The sequence below is a fragment of the Carassius auratus genome, chromosome 26, assembly GCF_003368295.1.
Source record: "Carassius auratus strain Wakin chromosome 26, ASM336829v1, whole genome shotgun sequence".
Classification (NCBI taxonomy): Eukaryota; Metazoa; Chordata; class Actinopteri; order Cypriniformes; family Cyprinidae; genus Carassius; species Carassius auratus.
The window spans coordinates 18,302,205-18,330,123 of record NC_039268.1 but is presented as its reverse complement, the minus strand read 5'-3'; the positions used below and the strand labels follow the sequence as shown (position 1 = coordinate 18,330,123).

General features: G+C 35.4%; 3 protein-coding genes across 3 annotated transcripts in view; 1 reads left to right on the top strand and 2 right to left on the bottom strand.

Moving 5' to 3' along the window:
- Positions 1 to 1,019, bottom strand: part of LOC113044552 (caskin-1) — a 40,309-nt gene extending 39,290 nt beyond the window's left edge. Inside the window, exon 1 of the mRNA XM_026204634.1 lies at positions 411 to 1,019. Within this exon, the coding sequence (XP_026060419.1) occupies positions 411 to 504 (94 nt within the window). The 5' untranslated portion in view covers positions 505 to 1,019. The remainder of the gene's footprint in view (positions 1 to 410) is intronic.
- Positions 1,020 to 4,166: 3,147 nt separating this feature from the next.
- Positions 4,167 to 27,451, top strand: slc5a10 (solute carrier family 5 member 10). Its single transcript, XM_026204633.1, has 15 exons — positions 4,167 to 4,335; positions 4,897 to 4,968; positions 5,889 to 5,993; positions 6,963 to 7,022; positions 7,258 to 7,362; positions 8,990 to 9,095; positions 10,026 to 10,106; positions 11,159 to 11,364; positions 13,696 to 13,831; positions 21,146 to 21,253; positions 21,385 to 21,535; positions 22,036 to 22,204; positions 23,930 to 24,145; positions 25,564 to 25,654; positions 26,457 to 27,451. The coding sequence occupies exons 1-15, from the start codon at positions 4,225 to 4,227 to the stop codon at positions 26,651 to 26,653; spliced, it is 1,914 nt and encodes a 637-aa protein (XP_026060418.1). The 5' UTR covers positions 4,167 to 4,224; the 3' UTR covers positions 26,654 to 27,451.
- Positions 11,641 to 19,907, bottom strand: fam83gb (family with sequence similarity 83 member Gb). The gene is made up of 5 exons (XM_026204632.1): positions 18,855 to 19,907; positions 17,550 to 17,717; positions 17,320 to 17,444; positions 15,084 to 16,311; positions 11,641 to 13,516 (listed from the first exon to the last, which is right to left on the bottom strand). The coding sequence occupies exons 1-5, from the start codon at positions 19,314 to 19,316 to the stop codon at positions 13,046 to 13,048; spliced, it is 2,454 nt and encodes an 817-aa protein (XP_026060417.1). The 5' UTR covers positions 19,317 to 19,907; the 3' UTR covers positions 11,641 to 13,045.
- Positions 27,452 to 27,919: the final 468 nt, after the last annotated feature.

Genomic DNA, 27,919 nt, shown 5'->3' with positions numbered 1-27,919 from the left:
AAAACGAAAGGGGCCGACCAGAGTCGTTCGTTTAGAACGTTTTTATGGTGCTCAGCGGGAAAAAACGCACTATAGAACCGTTCATGAACGTGATTACAATTATTTAGTTTCAATGTTTTAAAAATTAAAGCCGTTGTGAAAAAGAACCGGTTCTCGGTTCTCAGCGACACTAATATACATAAGGCCTACAAAGTCATTATATCGACACGCTCTTACGAGGAAATTGATGGGAAAACGAACGAAATTGTTAATGAAACAGTTATTTATTCGCCAAAGCCAAGTGCTTCGCCATATAATAGCAACAATTCCAAAGCCATGTGTGCATATGTGATCATTGAATCTCTGCTATAGCAAGGGGGTGTGTAGAGGGTGTGATGAGACATTTAAAGATCGGTGGGTGTGATACTCACTCGCTTTGCCCTGTTTGGGTCTCTGGAGGAGCCGCTGGACGGTAATCAGATCCTCCGTCTTCACCGCCTGCAAGAGTTCCTGTTCTTTTCCCATCCTGGTCAGTCACACACTCAATCAACCTCTCTCACACATGCAGTCATGGCTACACTTCTACATCCAGAGCATCTTCAGGGGACCAGGCGACCATAACGGTGCCGTTAACGCCAGCGCATCCTCGCCGTACATCGTAAAAAGGTCGAGTGCGCAGAGACGTGCTAGATGCGTTTACATGCCCAGTGGAGTGACCAGTGGTGTCCAAGCAATCCCTAACGATGAAAAACGGTGTTATTGCGTACTGAGGTGACAGAGTCCAATCGTTTTCAGGTTAAAGAGACGGCGCGGAAACCTTGCGCGTATTTACGCACGGTGACATGGTGGTACTGCTACAAAAATAGCTGATGCTCTGTAAATCAAAACGGAAGGCGTCTCTTTGACCCGAAGCTCATAGAGAGACCGTATATATTACGTAAACATCCAGACAGATGTGCGCGCGGCCGCTGGAGGTTGTAATCCGCTGTCGCTTTCTCATGTGCGCATGTATGTGTGTGTGTGTGTGTGTGTGTGTGTGTGTGTGTATCTGTGTATGTACGGCAAGCTGTTTTAACATTAACATTAATTATTTAAAACTAACTAATATTGATTTTATGCTATTTATATATTTTAATACTACTAAATAACACACCACATTCAAGGCCCAGAAAGGGAGTAAGGACATTGTTATGTGCGCCAAGAAAACAAAGTAACTTTGTTTGACTGACATTATTATGTCAACTGACAGATATTTGTTCTTACATTGAACCCAGATGAGCTGTGCCTAGTTTACAAGCAGAGGAAGATGCACACTGTACATAAAATAGTCTTCATAAACATGTCTGAAGATTTCGACAGAGTGGATGACTTGCAATTTTTTGCCAAGCCTCATTTATTCGTACCAGAATATACAAAATATGAGCTAAGTGTGATGGATGTTCTAAGTCAGAACGCTGATTCCTATGTCAGCAGCACCACATGCATGTATAGTGTTGAACCCTCGTTATTAATGTTTCAACTAATGTAATTGTGGCCCTGAAACCAATTAATCTATTTCAGTTCAAATCAATGCTTACTTACTTAACATACAAATTTAATAAACAAGTAAAACATTACAATCATTGTTCATAGAGTCAATTTGTTGTATACTTTCATATAGCCACCCACAACCTTACTATGAGCACTACTCTTAGCACAATGGTACCCCGAAAACTTCAACATAACAAACATTTTTAATTACAATACATCACAATTTTACAATTGCAGTCATTTATTTAAGTTAAGTGATAATAGTTTTCTTCTTTCCAGAATTCCAGAATTGCTTCTTTTAGTGACTAATTTAAAAAAGAACACTATGAAATAACTGATAAAGCAGCTTGCCATAGCATGTGTGTGAGAGAGACTGCTTGGTTAAATAGATGGTGCTGCATCAGTCAGGGGGCGTGACTAAATAGACCCTTTCCATGAGCCTGACAGATTAAAAAGGAGGAAAGCAGTGTGTGCTGTATTTGTGTGTGTTTGAGTGAGCATGTTTTTGAGGAGAAAGGTCACAGGACAGATTTTAGAAGGGTAGATACTGAAAATGTACACTTAACCAAAGAACTTCTTTCTTATATTTAATATTCTGCAATGTTCACACAGTCTTTATTTATAATGTCCACCACCTGGTCAAAAAACAAATGCAGCACACAAGGCATCTTTTTTTGATGCATGATAGTCCCTGGTCAAAATATACCTTCATTTTATGGAAAAGAGCTAAAAAATTATGTAAAAGATCTTCTTGCGTATTCCACATAATTGCTATTTTATTTTGGGGAAATAATGTGTGAGCTGTTCCTTTAAATCTCACTGGTGGCCCTCAGACACTGATAGCCATACTGATTATTATCATATAATTCAACCGCTCCCATTCTCTCTATCTGTCATTTCAGCCATAATTTTGGTGACAATCTTACAATTAAAAGTCTGTGATACGATACATTACTCCTTAAGGGTGTCAGCAAAACCAGAGCAGATGTCTAATTTGGGCTCCATTCTAACCCACATCAGTCAGTGGGTAATTGGCCGTTCTTTACATATATTGCACTGTCAGTTTTAAAGAATGCAGTGGCTAAATGTATACTTATTTGCGAGGTAACTTTTTACCCAAATAAGTTGTTATCCTCTCCTACCAGTTCCCTGCTCTCTCCGACCTGGATCAGCCACATTTGTGTTTATCACCCAGAACATTAATCACCAGTTCACCAACAGATCTACCTTCCTGCAGAGATTAGCTCCAACTCTAATTAAACACAACTGAACCAACAAATTCAGCAGGTGTGTTGACTGGGCTGGAACTAAACTCTTTCAAAGGTAAATATCCAGGAAAGGGACTGAGATACAGTAATGGATCTCTCTATTTTCAGTGCAATATATCATAATGTGCCCTGAAACCTTTTTTAAATAATATAATTGTATTATTATTAGATATTATTTTTGGCATTTTAATATTCTTAATGCAGATTCTCATTAGATTCTCATTACTATAGTACAAATATTAAGCAATAATGCAGTACAAAACTGTAAAAAAAAACAGTTTTTTTTTTATGTTGTAAGACATCATTACATGCAATTTCAGTCTCTCTTCTGTAAAAATCCCATGTTTTTTTCTTTATGTAATTAAATGTGAAGTTATGTAATATATCCTATAATTTAAATTATATATATATATATATATATATATATATATATATATATATATATATATATATATATATATATATATATATATATATATATATATACATTAATAAGAGATGCATCTTGAGCTCCAAATCAGTGTCGTAAAGATTTTTGAAAATTCAGCTTTACCATCACTGGAATAAATTACTTTTTTTTAGCATAAGACTTCTTTCAAAAAAATAGTGCCAGAGTACAAAATAAATAAGTATCAAAGTAATAAATAACTCAAATGGGAGAAAAAATATTATATACGCCATCATAATTAAAGACTGCCAAGTCCAAAATAGCACAATACTGTATACAGGAAACCAATACTAGAATCAGCCAAAGACATAATTTATCCATCAAAATTTCTTTCTTAATATGAACTAAAAAAGTTTACTGAATAAGCAGCAGAACATACCAATATGCATCAAAATGAATTTACTCTAATAATTAATTAACTTCATACACTTCAAAAAAAAAAAAAAAAAAAAAAAGAAATTAGGTTGCAAACACCCCTGCCACACTGTAAAATAAAGTGCACCCGATGTGAACAGTGACCCCAGTTAATGCTAGTGATACTTCTGTTCATGTGTAATGCGATGCTAATGGTTAGTGCATGTGCACGTGTTAATGGCTAGCACCACTGGGTGTTTAAGTAAATGATTCACTTTGTTAAGTGTGTCTAGGGATGTTTTTTAGACTGTGAGTCACTTTAGGTTAGTTAGATCACATGTCTAAATGCACTGATTATTCGATTAAGCATGTATGTATGTATGCGTGTGTGTGTAGTCATGAGTGTTTGGGTTTATGTGCAGGTGCATGTGTACATCTCTCAACACACAGCAAGCAGCATGGTTTGTGTCTCTTCAGGAATGTGTTTCATCTGCCTTGTTGTTTTCATGTAAGGTGCAAGTTGCTTCATTAAACTGATGTGTTTAATGATCAATTCTCACACAGAGCTGACTGACCGGAACGCCTTGTGTCTTTCTGTCCTCTTAGTTTGTGTGTGGTGTGTGTGTGTGTGTGTGAAGGCAGGACATGGCGTCTAACTCTACCACAAATATTTTTGCCCTTTCCCAGTCTTTCAGTGTATCTGATATCATTGTAATCGGAGCATATTTTTTATTGAACGTCGCTGTTGGAATATGGGTGAGGTGCATTGGTTTATTTGGATAATATGAATTGCAGATAACAATTATTATTTAAATAATAGTTCAATAATTTTTAGTTTTCAGAGTGTTTATATACAGTATTTGAAACATAAATATCAGTTTTCTGTAAAAACGTGGATGTACCATTATGAAACAAAAATATATTGCAGTATATTGGAAAATATCATGTAATATATTAGGCATATATTCTTATATATATTTATTTTTTCCAATATATTGCAATATATTGAAAGCGGCAATCATTTGTATATTTTGCAATATATTATATAATATATGTATCATCAATATATTACTAAATGTATTCAAATATATAAAATATTAGAAAATAAAAAGGGAAAATAATATATTACAATATATCACAATATATTTTAAGAAATATATTGGTAAATATATTTTTCTTTCGTAAGGGTAAACTGTGTAAATTGAAACGATTTAAAATTTAACACTATTCTAACATTATCTATGATGTTAGAAAGAAAAATACAGCTCCTTTTCAGTTTTTCATAAATTATTCTGTGTATGTATGTGTGTGTTTCAGTCATCTTGCAGAGTGAGCCGAAACACACTAAGCGGATATTTTCTGGCTGGCAGAGACATGGCTTGGTGGCCAGTAAGTGATAATTACTATTTAATATTATTATTATTTACTATTTTTATACTATTTTTCACTCTACTATAATTAAAGCCTGATAATGAGCAGATAAAATTACTTTTATAGGTAAAATAGGTAATAGAAAAAGAATAAAAACATACATGAACTACTTATTTTCAAATATCAAAATATATATGCTGATGTCCAAAAGTAAAATCACAGAAAGTAAAAGACCCGTCTTATCTTATCTTAAACTTATAAAATCAGATCACTAAGCAAATTTGTGACATTTATCAAGTGAAATCTACAAAAGAAATTTCCAGCTTACACTGAAGCAAAAGATGTGTTTAACTTTTTTTTCTTCAGTTCATGCAGATAGAGAGCTACTGATTAGTGCGACAGACTGAGTAATAATAAGACATTCAAATTAGTGTTAATTATTTTCTAATTCAATAAAAAATAATAGAATAAAAAATATTTTTTAAGTAGTGGTTTTCAGACCTATATGGAAATATCACCATTTCTTAACCGTTTTCACCAACACCAATCATTTTTCTTCTTTTGCAATTCCTTTAATTAGTCAAAAAATTGTATAGGATTAAACCTAGTGTCTTAAATAAAATGAGGTCATACAAATTTAGGCCTGTAAATATTATATTATATTATATTATATTATATTATATTATATTATATTATATTATATTATATTATATTATATTATATTATATTATATTATAATAATTATACATATAAGACAAGCACAATAATTATACAAGAAATAAAACAATGTTGATTAGTTTAACATGCATGACACACTGCATACGCTGCCTGATGTGTCAGGTCAACCAGCCTGCAGAAATGAAGTCTGATGCTGACTTCTGTAAATCTAGTTGTTTTATGTACAACTGCACTAACCTGTCATGAATGGATGGATGCAGATAGGTGCATCTCTGTTTGCCAGCAGTGAGGGTTCAGGGTTATTCATCGGTCTGGCTGGGACAGGAGCAGCCGGAGGGATCGCTGTAGCTGGATTTGAGTGGAATGTGAGTGACATCTCTTTTACAATTGCCTTTCTGCCTTAAGTTTGATTAAGTGCAAAATATTTATGAGCCACAATTAGTTCTTGGGCATTGTTTCAAACACAAATGAAACTTAATGTAAATGCAACTGCATTCGATCAGCACTAGGGGGAGAAAGAGGACCAGCTTCTGTCTTAAAACAGGAATTAGGATGCTGAATATCCTATTCTTAGTTTTTGTCTAGACTGTTGGTCCTTTCTGTCAGTCCTTTGTCTACTCTGTCATTTCTCAAATCCTTACAACAAGATAAATGAACCTGAGGAACAAAAGCGCTATATAAATAAGACCTCAAATTGTTTTTCAAAGTATGTGCTGGCTTTTTTTTTTTTTACTTATACTTGTTTAAATATAATAGATTTATATGTAAGTGAAATTATAACTTTAACAATTAAATAATACAATAATTCAAGTTTAAGATAATTCAAGTTGAATGACTTCCAATTTAAAATTTAAGGCAGCAACTGAACTTTTTAAGTTAAAGTATGTGGAAATTATTAACAGTATATTTATATTCATGATACAGTAGAACTACTTCATTTACTTCAACCTTCCTTGTGCTAAAAAAAGACCCATGTTGGTTTCAGTTCAATTTGCCAAAAACACTAAATAAAAACATTTGTGTAATTATTCCCATCTAATTTTAATCTTCTCCATTATTGTATGTTCAAAATTAGCTGGAGAGACATAAATGAAAAAAAAAAAACCTAATCATGATTAATTGTAATTACTGGTACAAGATACAACAAATACTTTACAAGAAAAACATCATATATCTTATGATATATTATAGTAAGATGTGCTTTCATTTTCTTTTTGCGGCTTTTGTCAAAGCAAACAGATTTGCTTCTTAGGTGAATTGTTTTTATTTAAATGTGCTTCACTGAAAAACAAATTTTTGCAGTGTGGTAATAATATCCTTTCTCTCTCCATTAGGCAACCTATGTACTGCTGGCTCTTGCCTGGATCTTTGTCCCAGTTTATGTGTCTTCTGGGGTGGGTTTTAGAAATACACCAAACCACCGCTTATACTGAAGTGCCAAGTGAGCTATTTATTCTGTGAATTAATAATTGAGAACTTATGTTTAATGGCACCATAGACTCAAAGTCTCTTTACTTCTCACCACATGTGCTACTTTCCCAGATTCGCCTATTAATTTACTTTGTTCATGCTGTTCCCTCTGCACTTCCTGTCTCTCTCTCTCTCTCTCTTTCTCTCTCTCTCTCACAGATTGTCACAATGCCAGAGTATCTGGGTCGGCGGTTTGGAGGAGAGCGAATTCGCATGTACTTGTCAGTTCTCAGTCTGATGCTGTCTGTGTTCACCAAGATCTCAGTGAGCAGTGGAACACATACATTCATAATGTTTTATAACATTTTTGCCATTTCTTTCACATATACTGTATTCCCACAAAACTAAAAGTCAAACATTAATCTATAAAGACTTCATTTATTGAGACCCGTATTACTGTGCTGGCATGTTTCTGTACCCAAGGAATTTGAAGTTGTGAAAGAGAATGTAGTTTAACTGTGTTTCAACATCTGTTCTTCACTGCAGACACACAAAAACACTTACACGTGAATGTTCATGCTGCCTTGTTGGCATGCTAGGAATTCAACTTTGGCACTTAAAAACCATTATTCGTCATAAAAGTGTTAGATGGTATAAGTGGGAAAACTACCATATAAAAGTTTAGGATCAGTAAGATATTAAGAAATTAATACTTTATTTCAGCAAGAAAATGTTATGTGATCAGAAGACATTTATAAAGTTTTGTTTTAAATAAATGCTGTTCTTTTAAACTTTCTATTGATCAAAAAATACTATATAAAAAAAAGATGATTACTGCTTTCAACAATAACAAAAAGAACAAATATTTATTGAGCAGCAAATCAGAAAGTATTGACACCATGGGAATCAATTATATTTTTTAAATATAATAAAACAAATCTGACATTAAATGTATAATAATATTTCATATTTAAATTGTAAAATTACTGTTGTTTTCGGCCTGTATTTTTCAGCCTCAATGAACATAAGAGACTTATTATAATTTATAACATTTACAAGCAAAATGAATGCTCCTGACCTAAATTTCAACTGTCCCAGATAAGGGTTTGAATACTTATGCAATGGAATCATATACGTTTTTTGTTATTTTTTTATCTCTTATCTTTAATAAATTTGATAAGATGTAAAAAATGTTATTTGCTTTGTCATTGTGGTGTAGGGAGTGTAGATCGATGTGGGAAAAAAGTCATTTAAAAAGCAGTCTGGTCTGTGAATGAAGGGGTTTGAATTCTTTTGCAAAGCAATGTGTATATATATATATATATATATATATATATATATATATATATATATATATATATATATATATATATATATAATAGTAGTATATATATTTTTGCACAAATTAAAATAACTGGGGAAAAAATGTCTATTTGACAGGTTTTGTACAAGGAAGAAAACTCCCATATCTTGTGAAATCTAATATATTCTTCTTTCTATAGACAGTTAGATTTAGCATTTTTCATTTGCACTCAACAGTGGAAAAAAGGTGATAACAAATGAGATCTTGTAGATATTTCAACTGTTTATCACAGACAACAAGGAGATAAAATAGCGAGCAAGTTTAGACTTTTGCTTAAGTCTCCTACTTCTCAGATTCTCTTAAACGAGACTCAACAAGTTATCTCACAACTTCTCTATAGATCTGACAAGATAGAAAATTCTAGAATTAAAAGTCAGACCTCAGATATTTCTTATTCAATTTGATCAAACAAGACTGACTAATCTAAACATTGCCAACATTTATTTCAAATATATACTCCATGCAATTGTGTTCTCCAAGACATTTGAGTAGAAATGCTAATTGGCGAAAACATACGCGCTTTGATAATCAAATGCAGAATAACGGAGAACACAGCAAACTGACCTCGAACCTCTGTGTGGTTTCCAGACAGATCTGTACTCTGGAGCTTTGTTTGTCCAGGTTTGTTTGGGCTGGAATCTCTACCTGTCCACCGTGCTCATGCTGGTCATCACTGCCCTCTACACTATTGCAGGTTTGTATGTGCATATACTGTATGTATTTTGTATATATATTGTTCAAAGGTTTGGGGTCGATCCAAAAAAAAAAAAAAAAAAAAGCTTTCTAACCCCAAACTTTTAAATGGCAGTGTCTACGTAAAATAAAAGAACAATATCCCTTTAGAGCATTTGTTAATTTAGGCTAATGTTGATTTCCACATATACTACTGCATTATATAAACTAATCAAACTGTATAAATTAACATTTGTTCATAAAAATGATCATAATAAATGAATCAACAATGAATAATAGTATATTTGTAACTTTATAAACTAGATTAATAAGTGCTCATGATACTTCTTGTAAAGTGATACCGCTACATTTTTCAGTAGTGAGCGGTTTTATAAGTAGTATTTGCAGTAAACAAGCTCTTATTCCTACAAGCAGGAGTATAGCGTGACAAAGCATAGCTTTTGATGTCTCATTGTGTTGCGCACACAGATTTATGGTCCTAGAAAGCAGATGCAATAATCAATTGTGGTCTTCCTTATGCACTGTAATGCTGTAAAACTGGATAGGGTGGTGTAATGGTTAAAGCTCAGGGCTTGAAACAGGAATGTTCCTCGTTGGAACATTATAAACTAGAAGAGTCCTCGAGCTAACTACTTAACCAGTTTTTTTGTTGACCAGTTGTTTGGATAAAAGCTGCTACTAAATGATTACTTTTTAAAACTTTCTCACGAAGCCCAGTGGTTCAGTATCAGTTAACTTCTGCAGTAGTAATTATGGTCTACATGACTGATTCCAACATAATTGCATGATTACTTTAATCCGCAGCACTGCTGTCACTGTATTCACTCCTCTGTCTGCAAGTGCTGATTCAGACTTGACGCCGTTGACTCATATCACATTAAACCATCATGAGAGAATTGAGCAATACCCGCTTAGTCCTCTGTTTCACCAGGTGGCTTGGCGGCTGTTATCTACACAGACACTCTTCAGACCTTCATCATGATCATTGGAGCAGTCATCCTCACCATCACAGGTCAGTCAATCGCAGGCCTCTTCTTTTATTCTCCTCTGGCAGTGATCTCATGTCAGCTGTCACTGAGGAAGTAAGCACATCTCAGAAGTGACACTAATGGAAACAGATGGCAACTGTGAGAGAATGTGCTTGGCAGGCACATTTTCTGGGTTGGATGGTTTATGTATAACTTATATATATATATATATATATATATCGTAAAACTGCCTATTGATGTTAATAATAAACAATGAAATAAGGAAATCTGGTTCAATTGTCTATCTATTATCTAAATAGATAAATATTGCTCAAATAAATAAATAAATGAATAATGGACTGCAATAGAAAAAAAAAAAACTTCCAGATAACCTAAAACACAAAGTAAACAAAAATAAATTACAAAAATTATTGCATAAATGCATCAAATTTAGAAAATTCACAAAATGTGAATATTCAGTGTAAACTAGATTTAATCAAAACAAATTAATTCCCATGGTGCTATTCACATTAGGGTATTTTTGTCGTCTCAAGGACTTCGTCAAAACAGGCAAAAAAATAACAGCATATTTGGTGTAACGTGGAACAGATTTCACTGTGGCTGTCCCAGAAATAGAAACCAGGCAACAACTAAAATATCCTGTAACACAGCTGTTCATGACCAGAAAAAATAAAGTCAAAAGAGAGGTTTTATAGCACCATGTCTGGTAAAGACACATTAAAACCTGCATAGCTGGTTTGTATGGAGGTGTGGAAGAAGGGAAATCCCATTAACGCCTTCAGCAACTTGGAGAAAGTCATCTCTAATGGTTTTTAAGAACCGAATATTAAATTAAAAAAAATGTACAAAGATACAAGCAAACAAAATATAAACTCAATATGACAAACACATTAAAGAAAGTCCAAACAAGTCAAAAGAAATTCAAATATTTTAATTGGAATCAATTCAAAATGTACATTTGGTTTTGATGCCATGTCATTTTGATGCTACTACAAAGAACAATTAAAGCTAAACCTCTACACATTACCCAGAAAGTAGTAGATTTAGCTGATATGTATTTATGTACACGTTACAGCATTCAATAAGATTGGAGGCTACAGTAAACTGGAGAGCGTGTATTTGAAAGCCGTGCCGTCTAAGATCATCCCAAACACGACATGCCACCTGCCCAGGTCTGATGCCATGCACCTGTTCAGAGACCCTGTGCATGGAGATCTACCCTGGCCAGGCATGACACTGGGATTGACCATTCTTGCAACATGGTACTGGTGCACCGATCAGGTATGCTTCAACACACACTCTCATAAATGGATAACAAGGCTACCCTGGTTTTCACAACACAATGTAAAAAAAGCTTTGCGTAAAGGACAGTGTTGCAAAAGTATTTTGCATTTTGAGTTGCATTCTGCTAGAAGATATTTAACAAATCACTTGACACCGCAAAGACTTTTAAGAGACAGAGGTAAAGACCTTTTAGGAACAGGATCTACCAAGTCTAAATATTTATCCACAATTAGACCTCATTCAGAGCAGACCCTTGCAATTCGATGTGAATGATAATGAGGCTGTGAGGGATTTGCATCAACTAAAGTCTATATTGAGTCCTGTGTCACTAAAACATCTTCAAATGATTCAAGTATATTCTCACAGAAACTGTGAAAATCATTGTGTGCGGACTTGCATAAAAATTATAAGAGTGGAGAAATGATAGAAGATTAGATTATTTTTTGCAATAACTGAAATTCTAACACTTTCCTTCTATAATGTACAGTGCACATCACATAAAAAAGCACATATTTCCAAACCTCCTTAGCAGGTTTTAAACAAAACAAAACATAACCAAAAAATACATAATTCAATTCCTGTAAATACTGTCCGAGTTGGGGTCTTCTCAAGACCCAATAAATGTGGGATTGGTCTGGGTCATATTACTTTTCTTCCAGTTGGGGGCTCAAAACTTGGTCTAGGTCGTGGCTAAGGGTCTCAGTCATGACCACAGTTCATTCAACACTGCACAAAGTGGCTCAGTGCTGCAATAAATTCAGTTTTTTTCTGAGTAAGTTTCAGTTTGTTAAAATAGCCAGGTCTTGGTCTGAGTTAAAGTCCAGGTCTTAGGTGTCTTGGTCTGGATCTTTGAGTGTTTGGTCTCGACTCCAACTCAAAGGCTAGCTCTAAAGACCGGTTCACACCAAACAATGATCAGCACAAAATCAGGTCTGACTTTCTCAAATAATTAGTTTCTGTCAGTAGGTCGTGGTTATGGAAAAACCCAGCTTTTTCCCATTCAAAATATTCCGTTTGAGAGTATCACAAAGTACTAATTATATATAACAGCAGCAGCTTTGTGATAAAAATCTTGTGATTTTTATCAGCATGTGATAAAAGCATTAATATTATTGGTTGAGCAGTCTTTTTTTCCGCTATGCACAGGAAAAGAGATTAGAACGCCTCTCCATAAACAAAGAATCTGTTGCACTGACATCATGCAAATGTTTGCATCAGTCTGAAGCGATTTAAAGATTGAAAATGTTCAACCACAACAAACATTCATCTTGGTGTGAACAGGCCTTGAGACAGTCTGATGTCCTCAGGTAAAACCACGGACAAATGCAGACTTTGAAATTAACTCTCTATCAGTTTGTACTGTACCTTAACCTTTTCAACATCCTTTTCCCACAAGCTGAGACAATAATTAATCAACAACATGGGGGAATGTGAAATCGCCATCACCATTGGCCAAAAATCCACCACCAAATTTTTTGCACTAGTCCAGATTACACAATAAAGGCACGTCAATAAAGAGTAAAACTGCTTGTAACAAGTTTTGCTTGCCACGGTCCAGTTTAAAGATACAGTTGAACTCCAGCTGAAGTGGAGACTGGTGGCTACATAATTGCACATTCATGCCTTTGTACTCAATACAAAGTTGTTTATTTTCTGAAGGAAAGCCACCATAAATCAGTTAAATTTCATTGTGTCTCCGTGTCAACAATTTATCCCCCAAAGCAAAACCAGATGTGTTCACTGGAACCTTCACCCTGAGGTGTTTGTAGCTGGCGAGTTTAGATAAAGATATTCCTAACGGCATACGAGTCTCAACCCGTCTACGAGGAGACGGAGACTTTGTTTGAGAAGCCCGGTGAGCAGGAGAGAGTGACTGAGAGTGCGTGAGCCGCTGAGCGTGTGTTTTGCCGTTTCGCAGTCCTTCTATCGTGTAGGTGAGGCTTTGTCTTCTAGGGGACCGGCCGGAGCGGTTTAGATTTTTCTGGCCTGATCCATTTGAGGGGAGGTCAGCATATGCCTTCCCCTGCCAGTACCTGTGGCCCCCGATCACATGGCCGCTGCTTTTAGGAGGTCTATGGAAAACTCCAGGTTTAGCAATCACCACTTTGGCCCGGCCACAAGTCTCTCGAACGGGTGAACTGGAATCCATCTGGTAAAGGTGAAAGGGAGGAATATGTATGTGAGAAAGAAACAGGATAAAACATTTTTTTTTAAACTTCAAGCATGATTCAAATGTTTCAACAAATTATAAACTGTTCTGATTTTTTTTTTTTTTTAATATGAACTCAGAAAAGAAAAAGTAATGTTGGTTGATCTGTATCTCGGCAGGTAATTGTGCAGAGGTCTCTATCAGCCAAGAGTCTGAGTCACGCCAAAGGGGCGTCAATCTTTGCCAGCTATCTCAAGATGCTTCCCATGATCTTCATCATCCTACCTGGCATGATCAGCAGGGCACTCTACCCAGGTACTACACTCACACTCCAGCTGCTGTATCTGCTAATGCTGCAAAAATGCTTTGCTATGTCATCTTTTGTGCAAGCTTTGTCACCTTTTAAAAGCCTATACCAATAGAAAATGGGGTCAAACCAGCTTAAAGTGGTCAAGCTGGTTTTTGGTAAATAGTAACTGGTTTGTTGCTATTCCAAAGTGGATTACCAGACCTAATCAAGCTTGACTGTTGGACTACACTATTCTTCATCAGCAAATACACAAAAAACAGATACAACCTTAAGCAGGGTAGTTTGATACCCAAATAAATATGAAATTAGACCCATTTCTGAATGAAATTATAAAATGTGACTTGTTTTTTTCTCTCTCTAAAAACGTTTTTCGTTTTTTGGCCTATTTTAACCACGCAGCAATCCATTTGAAATATTTTGATAAATTCCTGAAAATATATAAATAAATGACTTGTTGTATTAATTGTATTAGTCAATCAAAATTCTTAACGGTCGGTTAACGGTTAAAATGAACATTCCTAATACTTCCATTTAAATTAATCATTAAATATAATACATTTATCGCGTTCATACATGCTATTACATTGTACTTATATTTTTAAAATACCTGCATGTAATTACATCTGCAATTATTACTTTAATTACACTGTTGACCCATCACTTACACCCATCTTTAACCCCACCCATACCACCAAATCTTTAACTAAGCCTAAAAGGTTTGCAATACAATATGAATACAAAAAGTACATGTACTTATTTTTTGATGCAAGTGTTTAGTAGTTTAGACCACCTAATATAAAGTGGGACTATAAGAACTATGCAATAAAAGTAGGGATGTTAAATATCCAGTATTAAAATTCTGTCCAACTCTGTTTCACTGATAAGCAATAATTAACTGATATTAAACGATTTTCTGTTTAAATAAATGAAAAGTAAAATAATTAAAAACTATATTTTAGATGATAAAAATGTAGGTGAGTTCAATCTTATCGCAGCTTCATTTACATTTCCCCTTCTCCCATCCATTACCCCATGCATGTGTTTTAGCACTTATACAGGTTCAGGCGTGCTGGAAATGTCAACAGGGTGCGGGAACGCACACCGGCACGCCCTTGTGCTTTCTGTAACACACACGCCTGGCTTCTTTTCATCTACTTGAAACACTCCCAGGTTTATAGACTGGTAGAGTGAAGAGCCAAATTTGAAAATAACACTTTCACATTCAGTAACACTACTGTAAATCAAAGTCCAACCTACCTTTGTTTTATGTCTGTTCTGCATGTTCAGTAGATTTTTCTCAGCAGTGGTTTGTTCGACATCATCTGATCGCAAGTCCAGCATGGATTGAGAGAAACGGGCCATCACGTTAAGCGCATCAAGGCTGTGGTCTCCAAAACGACCGGAACCCGTTAACCTTCCATTAGGGAGTTTGTCACTACTGTCAGAGTCACTACATTCATAGAATTCATCTGATGTTGTAGAATTCTCATCTTTATCCTTTAATGAATGTGCACAGGTGACAGCAGTGCTATCGGCATCATTGTCGCGAATGTCCATGTTTGGATCCTTTGTCTGGTTTTCACCCCTTCTGACTAAAGTGATCTCTGCATCTCCAGAGCCCTCTGGCCTATTAACCACCAACTGAAGGGTGCGTGGCTTGGGAACAGGCATTTGTAAAGTCTGTTTGACTTCTGTTGATTCAGGGTTGGACTGCTGCTCTTGAGGAGGAGGGTTGGGTTTGGGTTCTTCTTTCTGGATCGGAGAGCTTGGCGAATGGGATGTATTGGCTAGTGTATCTTGATTAACATTGCTAGAGTTAATCTCTGGCTGAGTTTGGGTGTTTGGTTGAACATTTGCATCTACAGTAAATGTTTTCGAAATTTGTGTTGTTTTAGGACGGGGACTTGCCTTATCTGGTAACGGTTCCTCAGGTGGGGCAGTGAAAGGGTCTTTAAAACGTATTGCTTGAGATGTTTCGAACCTTTGCGAGCGCATTAAATGCACCTGTGTTGGCTTGCTTGTATCACGGATATTGATAAACCCAATAACATCACTGGCTGGGTCTGGCTCAGGCCAAGTGGGCAAGTAGAGAATGAGATCTGCCTTTGGCAGACCTACAAGTCCTGGGTGCATTTGCGGTTCTTCTATCATCTCCCGTTGAGGCTTGGTAATCTGGACCATAGGATTTTTGGAGGTACTGTTATTGGCACTAGCCTTGTCTGAAGAGGCTTTGCTTGCTGAATCTAAATTAAGTAACGCATATTTGGGGTTAATTCGCTTTCTTGCAACAGATACAGGAACAGGGGGAGGAACAGCTATCGGGACAGGGTCAGGCTCTGGAAGGTCCGCCAATGGGATCTTGGCTAGATTGACTCCACGAGAGTTCAGGTATAGTTCACGGAACTGCCTGTCAAAAGTTTCAACAGCCTGTCCCGTCAAGACTGTAATGATGTTGCGGTCCAAACGAGAAGCGGTCCATGTAAAACTGAAACATAAAGATGCTACATGTCAGAAAAGAGAATAAACAAATAACACGAATGGCACAATCATAAATAAATTTACATTTAAATAAACTAGCAAATCAAAATATTTTAGAGCAGGGGTAGGCAACGTCGGTCCTGGAGTGCAGAGTTTAGCTCCAACTCTGAAAAAACCTCACCTACCTTTAGCCACAGTAATCCTGAAGACATTAATTAGCTTGTTCAGGTGTGTTTGATTAGGGTTGGAGCTAAACTCTGCAGGACATCAGCACTCCTGGACCTACGTTGCCTAACCCCTAGTAGTGTGTTACCACCACTGTTGAGGTAAAGGCATGTTTTTCAGTTGTGTGACAATAGCTCACTCATCCAGATTTTTTGTTCTTGTTTTTTGTGTTCACACTTCCCTTTTCTTTTGGTATTCTGGCATTTCATGCCATACGATTGGTTTATTAGGTCTGTCTTGTGATTTTATTATTGCTTGACTAGTCTTTTTTTATTCAGCTTCTAGTATTCTTTTAGCATTTTTTTATTCAACATTTCGTAAAAAAAACTAGCTACATGTACTATGCTAGATTAAGAGACTTGTCATGGCGCTTGTATACTGTTGTTGTTCACTCGTTGGTCTGATTGCTTCTATTGTTCTCATTTGTAGATTACTTCGGATAAAAGCGTCTGCTAAATGATTAAATGTAAAATGCAATTGGATTATTTTTGTTACCATGTTACACCCCTGTAAGTTATCTTTTAATTTGCCATTGTATTTTGAATGTTTTCCCATGTTCTCTATCAGATGTTTTGGAGAGATCAGTGATGTTTCTAGTTTAGTTAAGACTGTTCCTGTTTCACATTTGGTTTATGGTTCTTGTGATTCTCTTACCCATACCGAAATGAATTTGCAATTTGCAGACAGTTTTAATAACATGCTTTCTTACGGTCTAGTGTGACTGGCTTGCATTTAAAAAACACAGTTTCATGTATGTGTTCATACACGCATTTAAGTGCACAAGACAAACCTGTATGATCCAGACACAGCACGGTCTCCATCCACAAACATGAATTTCTGACTCAATGAGCCACGCACCTTCTGAGCTGAGCGTGAATAGAATTCAGCACCTCCAATGCATCGCACCCGAAGATGCTAGAAACACAAATTGTTATTCATACACTAACACACAACCAACATATTTTCTTATTTTATGAAAAGTCTACAAAACAGATATTAATACATGTGCCTTCTACTCACATTGAGGTGTCCACTGTGCATGTTGGCTCTCTCACACATAAACAGGAAGTGCTGTATAGATGCATTATCTATAATAATGTATATAGCTACTTTCTTTTTAAATCCGGCCTCTATTAGATCCTTGAAAATGTCGACATCTGTGAAAACATCCATTACCACAGCAATCATCTGCAAAAGCACAAATGGTTTTGTATTATTTCTCAGTGTACAAATGATTATACACAAAAAGGTCATGCTCCAATTCCAGTTCTATTGTAAGCATGGAGTATGTTCTCTTTATTAAGAAGACAACATGATGACACAAAACATCTCTTACACTCCCTTAATCTGTTGTATTACACCTATTAATAACCATATTTCGTTATAAGCTCTCATTGTGTAAAATGTCTTTAGATAAAGGAATCTCTTTGATTGAGCATTTGAGTGTGTGTGCCTTAAAGAAAGAGGGGGCGGAAGGGAATTTCTGCCGGTATGTGTCACGGGCCGAACTGCTGGCTTCAAGCAAGTTTTAACAAGACAAATAAGTTGGCTGGAAACCAGTAAGATTGTGAAACGTGATGGATATTTGGACATTTAACATGTTTAATTTATTTTCTGTTGAACTCAATTCATTCCTAACAATTCCAGGTTATCATTTTAAAAATTAATCAGGAGAAGAGTTTTATTGAAAAGTGAGTGTTGACATGCATAAGCATAGCAGCTCTTTTGTTCAACTTATGTGCATACACCCCACTGATGTTGCCATTGATTATTATCCATAAATTAAAATTATAACTTTATCTAAGATTATGTAAGATCAGTATTTAGCATATTAAAGACTAATAAATTATTTAAGTCCCAAGCCATGATTTTTATTTAGCAACTTAAAATTAACCAAAAAAAAAAAAAAAAAGTTTCACAGTGAAAGGAGAACTTTTGAGGTCCACAATTAAACTGTTATTGTTCATTGTACTTATAAGCTGTTCTGAAAAAGCTATTATGATGAAACATCAAGAAATTAATTAATTATTCATTTTGTTTCAGAAATGTTTAGATATGTATGGGTTTTGTAACCTCAAGACACTAGACAACAAGTCTGTCAGGATCTGCGAACAGAAATCGCTTTCATCTGATGTAACCATAGAAACCGACGGCTGCTTCAGCATTTTCAGTGAAAGTTTTGGACGACACACTGTCGAAATAAGTAAACGCTATCATCAATTAACAATTTCGTATAGTTTTACATTACACAATTCTGAAACCAAATCTCAACAGTGGCTGATTGACCATTCAATCGTGCTTTTCAAGTTTCTCTAGTTTACCCACCTTCTGTGCTTGCGCGATGGCCTTTCTCACAACCTCTTTTATATGCGTCGTCTGTCCGTCCACTGGCGGTTGCGTGTACACATTGACACGCGTCACTCCGCGGTAAGAACTGCAGTCTGGCCATCCGAGGTCCAGAATCGGTATGGAGGTATCAGAGCGGTCCGGCCAATACTGCAGTGAAATAGCACCGTCCTCTCCGTCTGTCGTACCATCTGGTTTTTGATGCTCAGAACCGGGTTTATAATCTTCTATGTTCCTACGGAACCGCTCGAGCTCGGGTTCCGACAGGAAAGGACGAAGCTCGTGCTCTTTCACATAGGCGTCAAACGCGTCGCGTCCTTTCGTTATAAGCGCTTCAAGCGCGACCCGCTGATCCTCGCTGTAAAAAAACTCTGGTTTGGTTTCATTCAGACGCCAGTTCACATGATTGTTATCAAGACACTGAACCTGTGAGAGAGCCATAGCGTTTCCACACACAAACCGAATTAAAACTGTTATTTTTTTTTTTCAATACAAATGAAGGCGGTATTGTATCTTAAAGTTATAAAAGATGCCCCATGTGTTATTTGATCATGTTTCCCGAGCAAAGTCCTACTTCGGAAAAGGACAGAAGTTGACCGCTGAGCTGGAGATCATCTTTCAGTTAACCAACAGGTAGAATAGAACAAAGCATCTCCACAGGCTCTAGTAATTAGACACACCTCAGTCACCTGACCGGGAGGGGCAAACACACACACATACACGCGCCTGCAGTCGACTGGATCCGAGTTTATGGTCTTTAACACAAACGCATGAACCCTGGAAACCTCCGACGCCGACAAGAAAAACAAGCTTCCGGATTGTTCACCAGAGTGTTGCAAGTTAAACAAAGCTTTCTTTCACGTCTCCCGATAGAAATAATGTCCTGAGTTTGTTGTCCAGTAAAGTCCTGTGGGGTTTTGTGTTACTTTGCCCTACTTCTGTGGAGCTGGAAAGAGGAAGAGGCTGGATGTCTGGTTGCATGAGCGGAGCGCCGGTGACGCGGCGGGCAGTCGAGTGTTACACGGCTGAGTCAACAGTTACGTGGGTTTGGGCGGGGTATCCGGGAAGAAAAAAGTTGCAGCAAACCAAAGAAAGTGAAAGAAACACTTCCTATTTCCTCCCCCTGATTTTGTAAAAGTGGCAGACACTTAAATGTACTCCTGGTGCTAGTTGTCTCAAATGGAAGCTGCCACTAAACTTTATTGTTAATCCATTTGCATTAACGTGCATGTTTTTCATCTAGCAATGGTTTTATATCCTGCTATTCGGACAGTTAACTACAGCTTTATATTATAATTTGATTTATAATTTGTATGTTACTATTTCCATTTTCATTAATGATTGTCACTGATTATTTATTATCATTTTGTAATTATCTTATAATTATTATAAGTTATCTTATTAATAAGGCCAGGTATTCTCAAATGATTTTGGCAGCTGAATGCCTTTAACTTGAAATATTTACCTGAGATTTGAAGATAATATTTCAATATTTGTAAAGTAAATTTGCATGTCCATGGTTTTCTGATGGTTAATGATAATAGCATGCAGATAAATAAACAGGCCTTCTTGAAGCATCTTGGAGACAGTTCTTCTGGATTTAGTCTGTCTCAGTTTGTTCTGTTTCTTCGTGTTATTCCAGACAAACTGATGATGATGATGAGATCAGATCTCTGTGTGGAGCACTGGCTGCTGTCGGACTCCTTGTGCAAACAAAATTCTCATTGGATTATTACAATTAATGACAAAATGAATGTTTGGAAATGTAATTTGATAATACTGACACCAGCAAAATAGAAATAACTGACTTAAAACTATTTTATAGCTGGTGAAAATACCAGTGTTCTAATAATTTTTGGCCTCCACTGTGTGTGTGTGTGTGGGTATACAGTATATATATATATATATATATATATATATATATATATATATATATATATATATATATATATATATATATATATGTATGTATGTATATATACATATATATATATATATATATATATATATATATATATATATATATATATATATATATATATATATATATATACAAAAACTGATTCCAAAAAAGTTGGGACACTGTACAAATTGTGAATAAAAACCGAATGCAATGATGTAGAATTTTCACATTTCAATATTTTATTCAGAATACAACATAGATGACATATCAAATGTTTAAACTGAGAAAATGTATAATTTTAATGGAAAATAAGTTGATTTTAAATTTCATGCCATCAACACATCTCTTGCATCTTTTTTTTTCCCAGACACTGTGGCTTGTGTGGACCCTGAAGAGTGTGTAAAGGTGTGTGGTGCAGAGGTGGGCTGTTCCAACATTGCTTTTCCAAAACTGGTCATCGAGCTCATGCCCAGCGGTAATCAGAATCACTTTTTGTTTTTTCAAATGTTGTATATCTTTTAATTGTTAGCATGTACTTTACCAAATGCACAGTCCATGTCATGGTCTTTTTAGCATAAATCATGCAATTGTAAATATGTGTTCCAGGCCTCAGGGGGTTAATGATAGCTGTAATGATGGCTGCTTTAATGTCATCACTGACCTCCATCTTTAACAGCAGTAGCACCCTCTTCACCATGGATATCTGGAAGAAGTATCGAAGAGGTGCTAGCGAGAAGGAATTGCTGCTAGTTGGCAGGTGTTTATGACTGTGTTTGTTTGCATTTCATGCATGCAATTGTGTCGCCTATTTAAAATCATTAATCATTGTGTAATGATAAAGGTTACTTAGATCCAACATCCTGGTGGTTTTTATTCAAAAGCAATTACATCAAAGAATGTAGAAATGCTTCATAGCCTCAAAAATGCAGTATGAGACATCGAGGGGTAGATTACTCATTTACTTTATATTAGCTTATGTTTATGCCCTGTCATTGGGTTGAGATCTATTTAAGTGGAAATAAAACCACAAAATATGTATTTATAGAACTAGAAAATGGAAGACTAATAGCCGAATAATAGTGATTCATATACTGTAAATGAATCAGCAAATATTACTAATAGGGTCCAATAGGAGTTCGATTTTGTAGTAGAACTTAACTTTAAGGTCATTAACATAATGACTTTAATTTTCCAAATTAAGAACTGTGGTTGAAACTGAAGATGATCGTACAATGTATATCCATTTTCTTTTCCCAGGATAGTGACTGTTATTTTGGTGGTGATTAGCGTGGTTTGGATCCCGATTCTTCAGAATGCTAATAGCGGTCAGCTGTATGTTTACATCCAGTCAGTAACCAGCTATCTAGCCCCTCCTGTTACTGCCATTTTTGTAATGGCTGTTTTCTGGAAAAGAACCAATGAGGCGGTAAGGAACACACATAAACATTAAACAGTGTCTGAGGTCTCACTTAGACTATATACATATTGACATACCAAAATTAAATACTCGCATGCATTCAAAGAAACCTCTTCTCTCTCGTGAAGAAGGAATGTCCGTCTATTTTAATGTAGCACATTAGTGAGGGTGTGTGTATTTGTCTGTTAAAACACACAAAGAGTGAGGATGTCTGTATGACAGCAAAAGAGAGCGTAACTTTCACTTGGAAGTAATTGAGAAGATAGATAGTTTTTCAAAGAAAATAGGTCACACCTTAATATAAGCCATTTTATTGAGTCATTATATATTGTGTTTTTAAAATGGAAAAACACATTGATAAGTCACACCCGTTTATAAGCTGCATTTATTTTTTCATTCAGTAAAATCTTTCCAAATGAGTGTGACAGTGTTCTTCTATCCTATGTATTAGTAATAATGTTATAGTGAAAATAATATGTAAACTAGATCCATATCTAGATAGATAGATCTCTTTGAGATCTTTTCCGGGAATAAACAGATATATTCTTAGAACAGGAGAAACATTGTGTGTGCAGATAAGAAAAAAAAGGACATGTGATTCATTAAATTCTATGAAATCCCCCAAACCCAATGTGTTTGGAAAAATATGCTTAGAATGAATGTTTCAGAAGGATCGTGGTGTACCAGGCTGATTATCTTGGATGTTTTACTTTAAGCAAAGAACAAAACTGCATTTTTTTTCATTGCCTGCATTAGAGGGACCATTTCTGCTCATATCGTATGATTAGCTGTTAGCCAGGCAGTTTAACAAAAGAATGAAAACCTGTCGAGCTAAACATTTAAGAGCTTTAAAACTGGGAGGGTGGAATTTCAAAATTCCTGTTTTTACCCTGAAGGGTCATTTCATGCAAAGTTATCCTCTGTCCCCCATAGCAAAAAGGAAATACCCATTTTAATTTGTGAGATCTCAGATAAGTAGTATAATTGCTCTGGAAAAAAAGCCAGTAAGTAAAGAATTTTAACATTGATTTAAAGTTAGGCCATGTTATGGCGAAAGATAATGTTCCCCCGAGAAAAAGAAGCCTGCCTAAAGAAACTTAAACTGACCATGGTGACATTCATAGAGTAAGAAATAAATCGTTACAGTGAACGTATTTGTGTAAGTGCATCCGTGTGAGTCAGTGACACAAAATGTACGAGGATAAAATCAGTTTAACTTACATAATAGTTCATATCTGCTGTCTTTACACGCAACACATTTTTGGCAAAACACTTGAAAAAATATCTCTGAAATATGACATGCTTCACTGGAATTTGCTGTCACAAGTAACGATTGCTGTTTGTCAAGGGACTTTCACACCTTACTCCACCCTTAAGTAAGCAAATAAGAGCCTGTCACATCAGGAATCTTAGCTGAGAGTTCTGAGAGATACCTGAAATATTACAAAAATAAGTAGTTTAACAGTCCCCCATGCTCATATAACACACAGAATAAAAGGAACACCACTGTTGGTATGTAGAGCACCACAGAATGCAAAGTCTTCCTGTAGCTCTAACAGTAGATTCTTGCAATGCCTAGGGCATGGGTTCAATTCCCAAGAAACTGATCAAATGTGTATCTTAAATGCAATGCATGTTTTGGATAAATGAGCCTGCCAAATGCATTAATGTAAATGCTAAGAGCTTTCCTGAAGAGTGATCCTCATGTGTGTTTGTTTGGTATTGTGTGCTCAGGGAGCATTCTGGGGCCTGATGGTGGGTCTAGCGGTGGGATTGACGCGGATGGTTCTAGAGTTTGCATTTCCTCCCCCTCGCTGTGGTGTTTTTGACCCTGCTCCCTCTGTCTTGAGGAGTGTACACTACCTGCACTTTGCTATAATACTCTGTGCCCTGACTGCTTTTGTTGTGGTGGTGATCAGTCTACTGACCCCTCCACCCACCGACGAACAGGTAATAGCCTTTATACCAGGTAATGTTTTCAAATATATATATAAAAAAATTAGAATTCTTGTAGCACCTTGTCTGACTTTGCAAAGACTCTGTACATTTTGTAAGGGCTTGTTTTTTTAAGAAGTCCCTTAACCAGTGCTGCATTTTTTTTTTACCTAAAGTACACTGAAGACTGTAATGTTATGAAATATTGTTACATTTAAAAATAACTTTAAAATGAATTTTTAGCATCATTGCTCCAGTCTTCAGTGTCACATGATCCTTCAGAAATCGTACTAAAATGCTCAAGAAGCATTTCTTATAATAAAGGTGAAAACAGTTGCCTAATATTTTTGTGGAAACTTGATTCTTTTGTGAATAGAATGTTTAAAAGAGCAGCATTTATTTGAAATAGAAATCTTTTGTAACATCATAAATGTTTTTACTGTCTCTTTTGAATAATTGAAAGGGTTAGTTCACTCAAAAAATTAGTTTTAATAAGTCTGTTTTACTCATACTCAAGGCATCCTACATGTAGGTGTATACAGTATGATTTTCTTCTTTTAGACGAATCCAAAAGTCATCAAATAAAGTGCACACATCCACAATAAAACGTGCCTCACATGGCTCCTGGGCATGAATAAAGGTGAATCCATGCTTTTTAATGTAACTCTGATTATATTCATATAAAAGAAGAAAGTCATATTCACCTAGGATGCCTCAAGGGTGAGTAAAACAGGCTAATTTTCATTTTTGGGGGATCTAACCCTTTAATGCATCCTTGCTAAATATAGTGTTTATTTCTTTCAGTAAAACCTTACTGCCATTTGACTTTTAAATAGTACTGTACTTGAGGCAGTATGTGAAACAGTTTTGCATTATGCAAACAGTAGTTCAATATGCTACATTGTTGCCACATTACCTCATTGCAAGCATGTTTAATTCTGCAGTGTACTGGTTTATTTTTTCCACAGGTTTGTTTAAAATTGTCTCAAATCTTGACAGTCTGAAAAAGAAAAGAGCTTAAATCATTGCTGATATTACTTTTGCTGATATTAATCTTTAAATTAATATATTTGACTGGAAATGGAAGGTTCAGTCAAGTGCATTGCATTACAGGCTACAGAATTAAATATACAGAAAAAACGTTGCATTATATACTGCAGAAACAATAAAAGAAGTATAGTAGTATGCCATTTTGAAAATAGCCAATAGCCTCGACAGTATTTATAGCACCCACTACACTATACTCTTGGAATTCTTAATTAATCCCTTCCTCTGAGATTTGTTTGAAATTAAATTGATTTACTAAATTTAATAAAACCCTTTAGTGTATATATATATATATATATATATATATATATATATATATATATATATATATATATATATATACAGTATATCATGTCTCAAGTGGCTTGTGCTTGATTTTGTTTCAGACACATAATCTTACCTGGTGGACTCTGCATAACAGCTCCGAGAGAGAAATAACTCTACAAAAAGTAACTACACCCAGCCACAGGACAGAAGGTATGGAACACACATGTTTTTCATGATATTAGTGAAGACAGCTCATAGACTTCTGTTGTTTTTAAATTGGGTTTAGTGATATTTTCTATCATCTACTGTTAACAGAACTCTAGCCCTAAATATAACTAGATTTAAATAGACACATGATTTGGTTAATTTATACAGCAAGCCTCATAAACTAGTAAGGACTAGTCAGTCAACAGGTTTCATTATATTAGTAAGGGCATTTTTGAATAGTGAGGACATTTTGGACTTCAAAAGTTGTCAAACCTATCCACACACTAATCCAGCTTCCTAATGCAGAACGGAGGTGTGTGAGGAGTTTACAGCATGATATATCTCATGAGGATTGTTGTGGCTTATTCATCAGGGTGTGGTGCTGTTCTACATGTGTGTATCAGTTGACAAAACAAACGTGCCTTATATGCGTGAGAACACACACAAGGAACTGAGAAAAATACCAATTGTCATTTTCTTGGTTTTGAATTAAAGCTTACTGCATACAGTGGATTATTTTAACAAACACAACGTTAGAAAATTAATGTCTGAGTATGCAATCGTGCAACATGTCATCTAAATCAGCTATAAAGCCTTTTAAGAACAGTAAGTCAGGTTTCCAGAATTGTATTTCAACACTTTGGTATTCCTTCAAGAATCTTAGAAAGCATGTAAATCCTATTGTTTATGAACATGCAATCATTCAGTACTCTAGTATATAACAAAGCATTATGGTATTACCATTTGATACTGTCACTATAAAGCTCCCCTGCCAGTTAATTTCACATTCACCACTTTTGTTTAGGCTGTGAGTCAGTGTGCAGGGGTAAGTATTTCCGTACTGCTGGGTTCTGTTGCCCTCGACCAGGACAATTTGCAACCGTGACGCCACCTCCTATAATTCACAGCATCAGAGAAGATCCCTTCTGGTCTCGTTTCTGTTGTGTCAATGCCATCATTCTCATGTGCGTCAACATCTTCCTCTATGCTTACTATGCATAACACATACTGCCACACACATAGATTTTTTGGTACAAATGCATCACCTAGACTTCTGATAGACTTTCTTGTATCTTACGATCACAACCTTTTTATTCTCAGAATCACAAGTTTATATCTGTCAATTCTAACTTTATATCTTTTTTATATATATATATATATATATATATATAATTGTGAGATAAGAAGTCGCAACTACCTTCTAATTTTTTTATCCCATGGAGGAAACAAGCTTCCATAAAATCCCTTTAAAATATTGGGCTAAATAAGATAATTTTAAAGATTGTGTTTTAATAGTTGTTCAGTTAGATATGCATATAATGGATATATGCACTAAAGAAATGTATTTGACAATAAAGCAAAAAATAAATGACATTTTCTCACATTTTCTGCACAGTGCATGCTTAAAAGATATGCTTCTAGTAAGAGTTTATATTGTATGTTTGATAAATATGTTCACACTGACTGGGAAAAATTCATTAGATACTCCCAAAGATGTGGGTGTAAATGGAACTTCCATTTTGCTTCTTGAAAATAAATGGTCTGTGATTAAACTGTAATTTTCTGTACAGCACATCAATGACTGTGTGATTTGTGTCTAAATAATTATTTCAACAATAGTGTGAGAGTAGCCATAGTTTATATGATTGTAAGAACAGCTTATGAATGATTTTAAGAACAAAAAATTAGGCTGGGGTAATAAGAAACGCTAACTGTGAAATATTTTTCCTTAATTTGTATACTTTTATTGTTAATGTGCAAATGAAAGTTGAAACATTAAAATCACAAAGTAAATGTGTCAACCAAGTGTTTGTTGTTGTTGTTGTTTTTAGCAGATTTGAAACATTTTGGGCTAGATATACTTAACCTCCTTTGCATTTGGAATACAAGTACAAGCAATACAATTATATAAGTGTAAATGAAAATTTATTTTTTCCCTTGAGTTGACAGTTCATAGAGACAATAATGTGCTTGTAAAATACATCCTTACACCATCACACAATATTACACCTGACATTGCTATATTTCTTCAAAAGTTATAGATTTAAAGTGTCTATCATAACACAACATAAATAGCAATGCTTGCTATCTAAACGTGTACAGGCAATTTATATGTTAATAGGTGTGAAGTTGAGTCAGCAATTTGACTATATATCTCATATTTTATTGCATTACATGTCAGAACGGCAGCGTTGCAGCTAGGCCTTGCTTGCTGATATACTGTATATTTTGCATATCATTATACAACAGGAGCATTTTCAGGAGAAA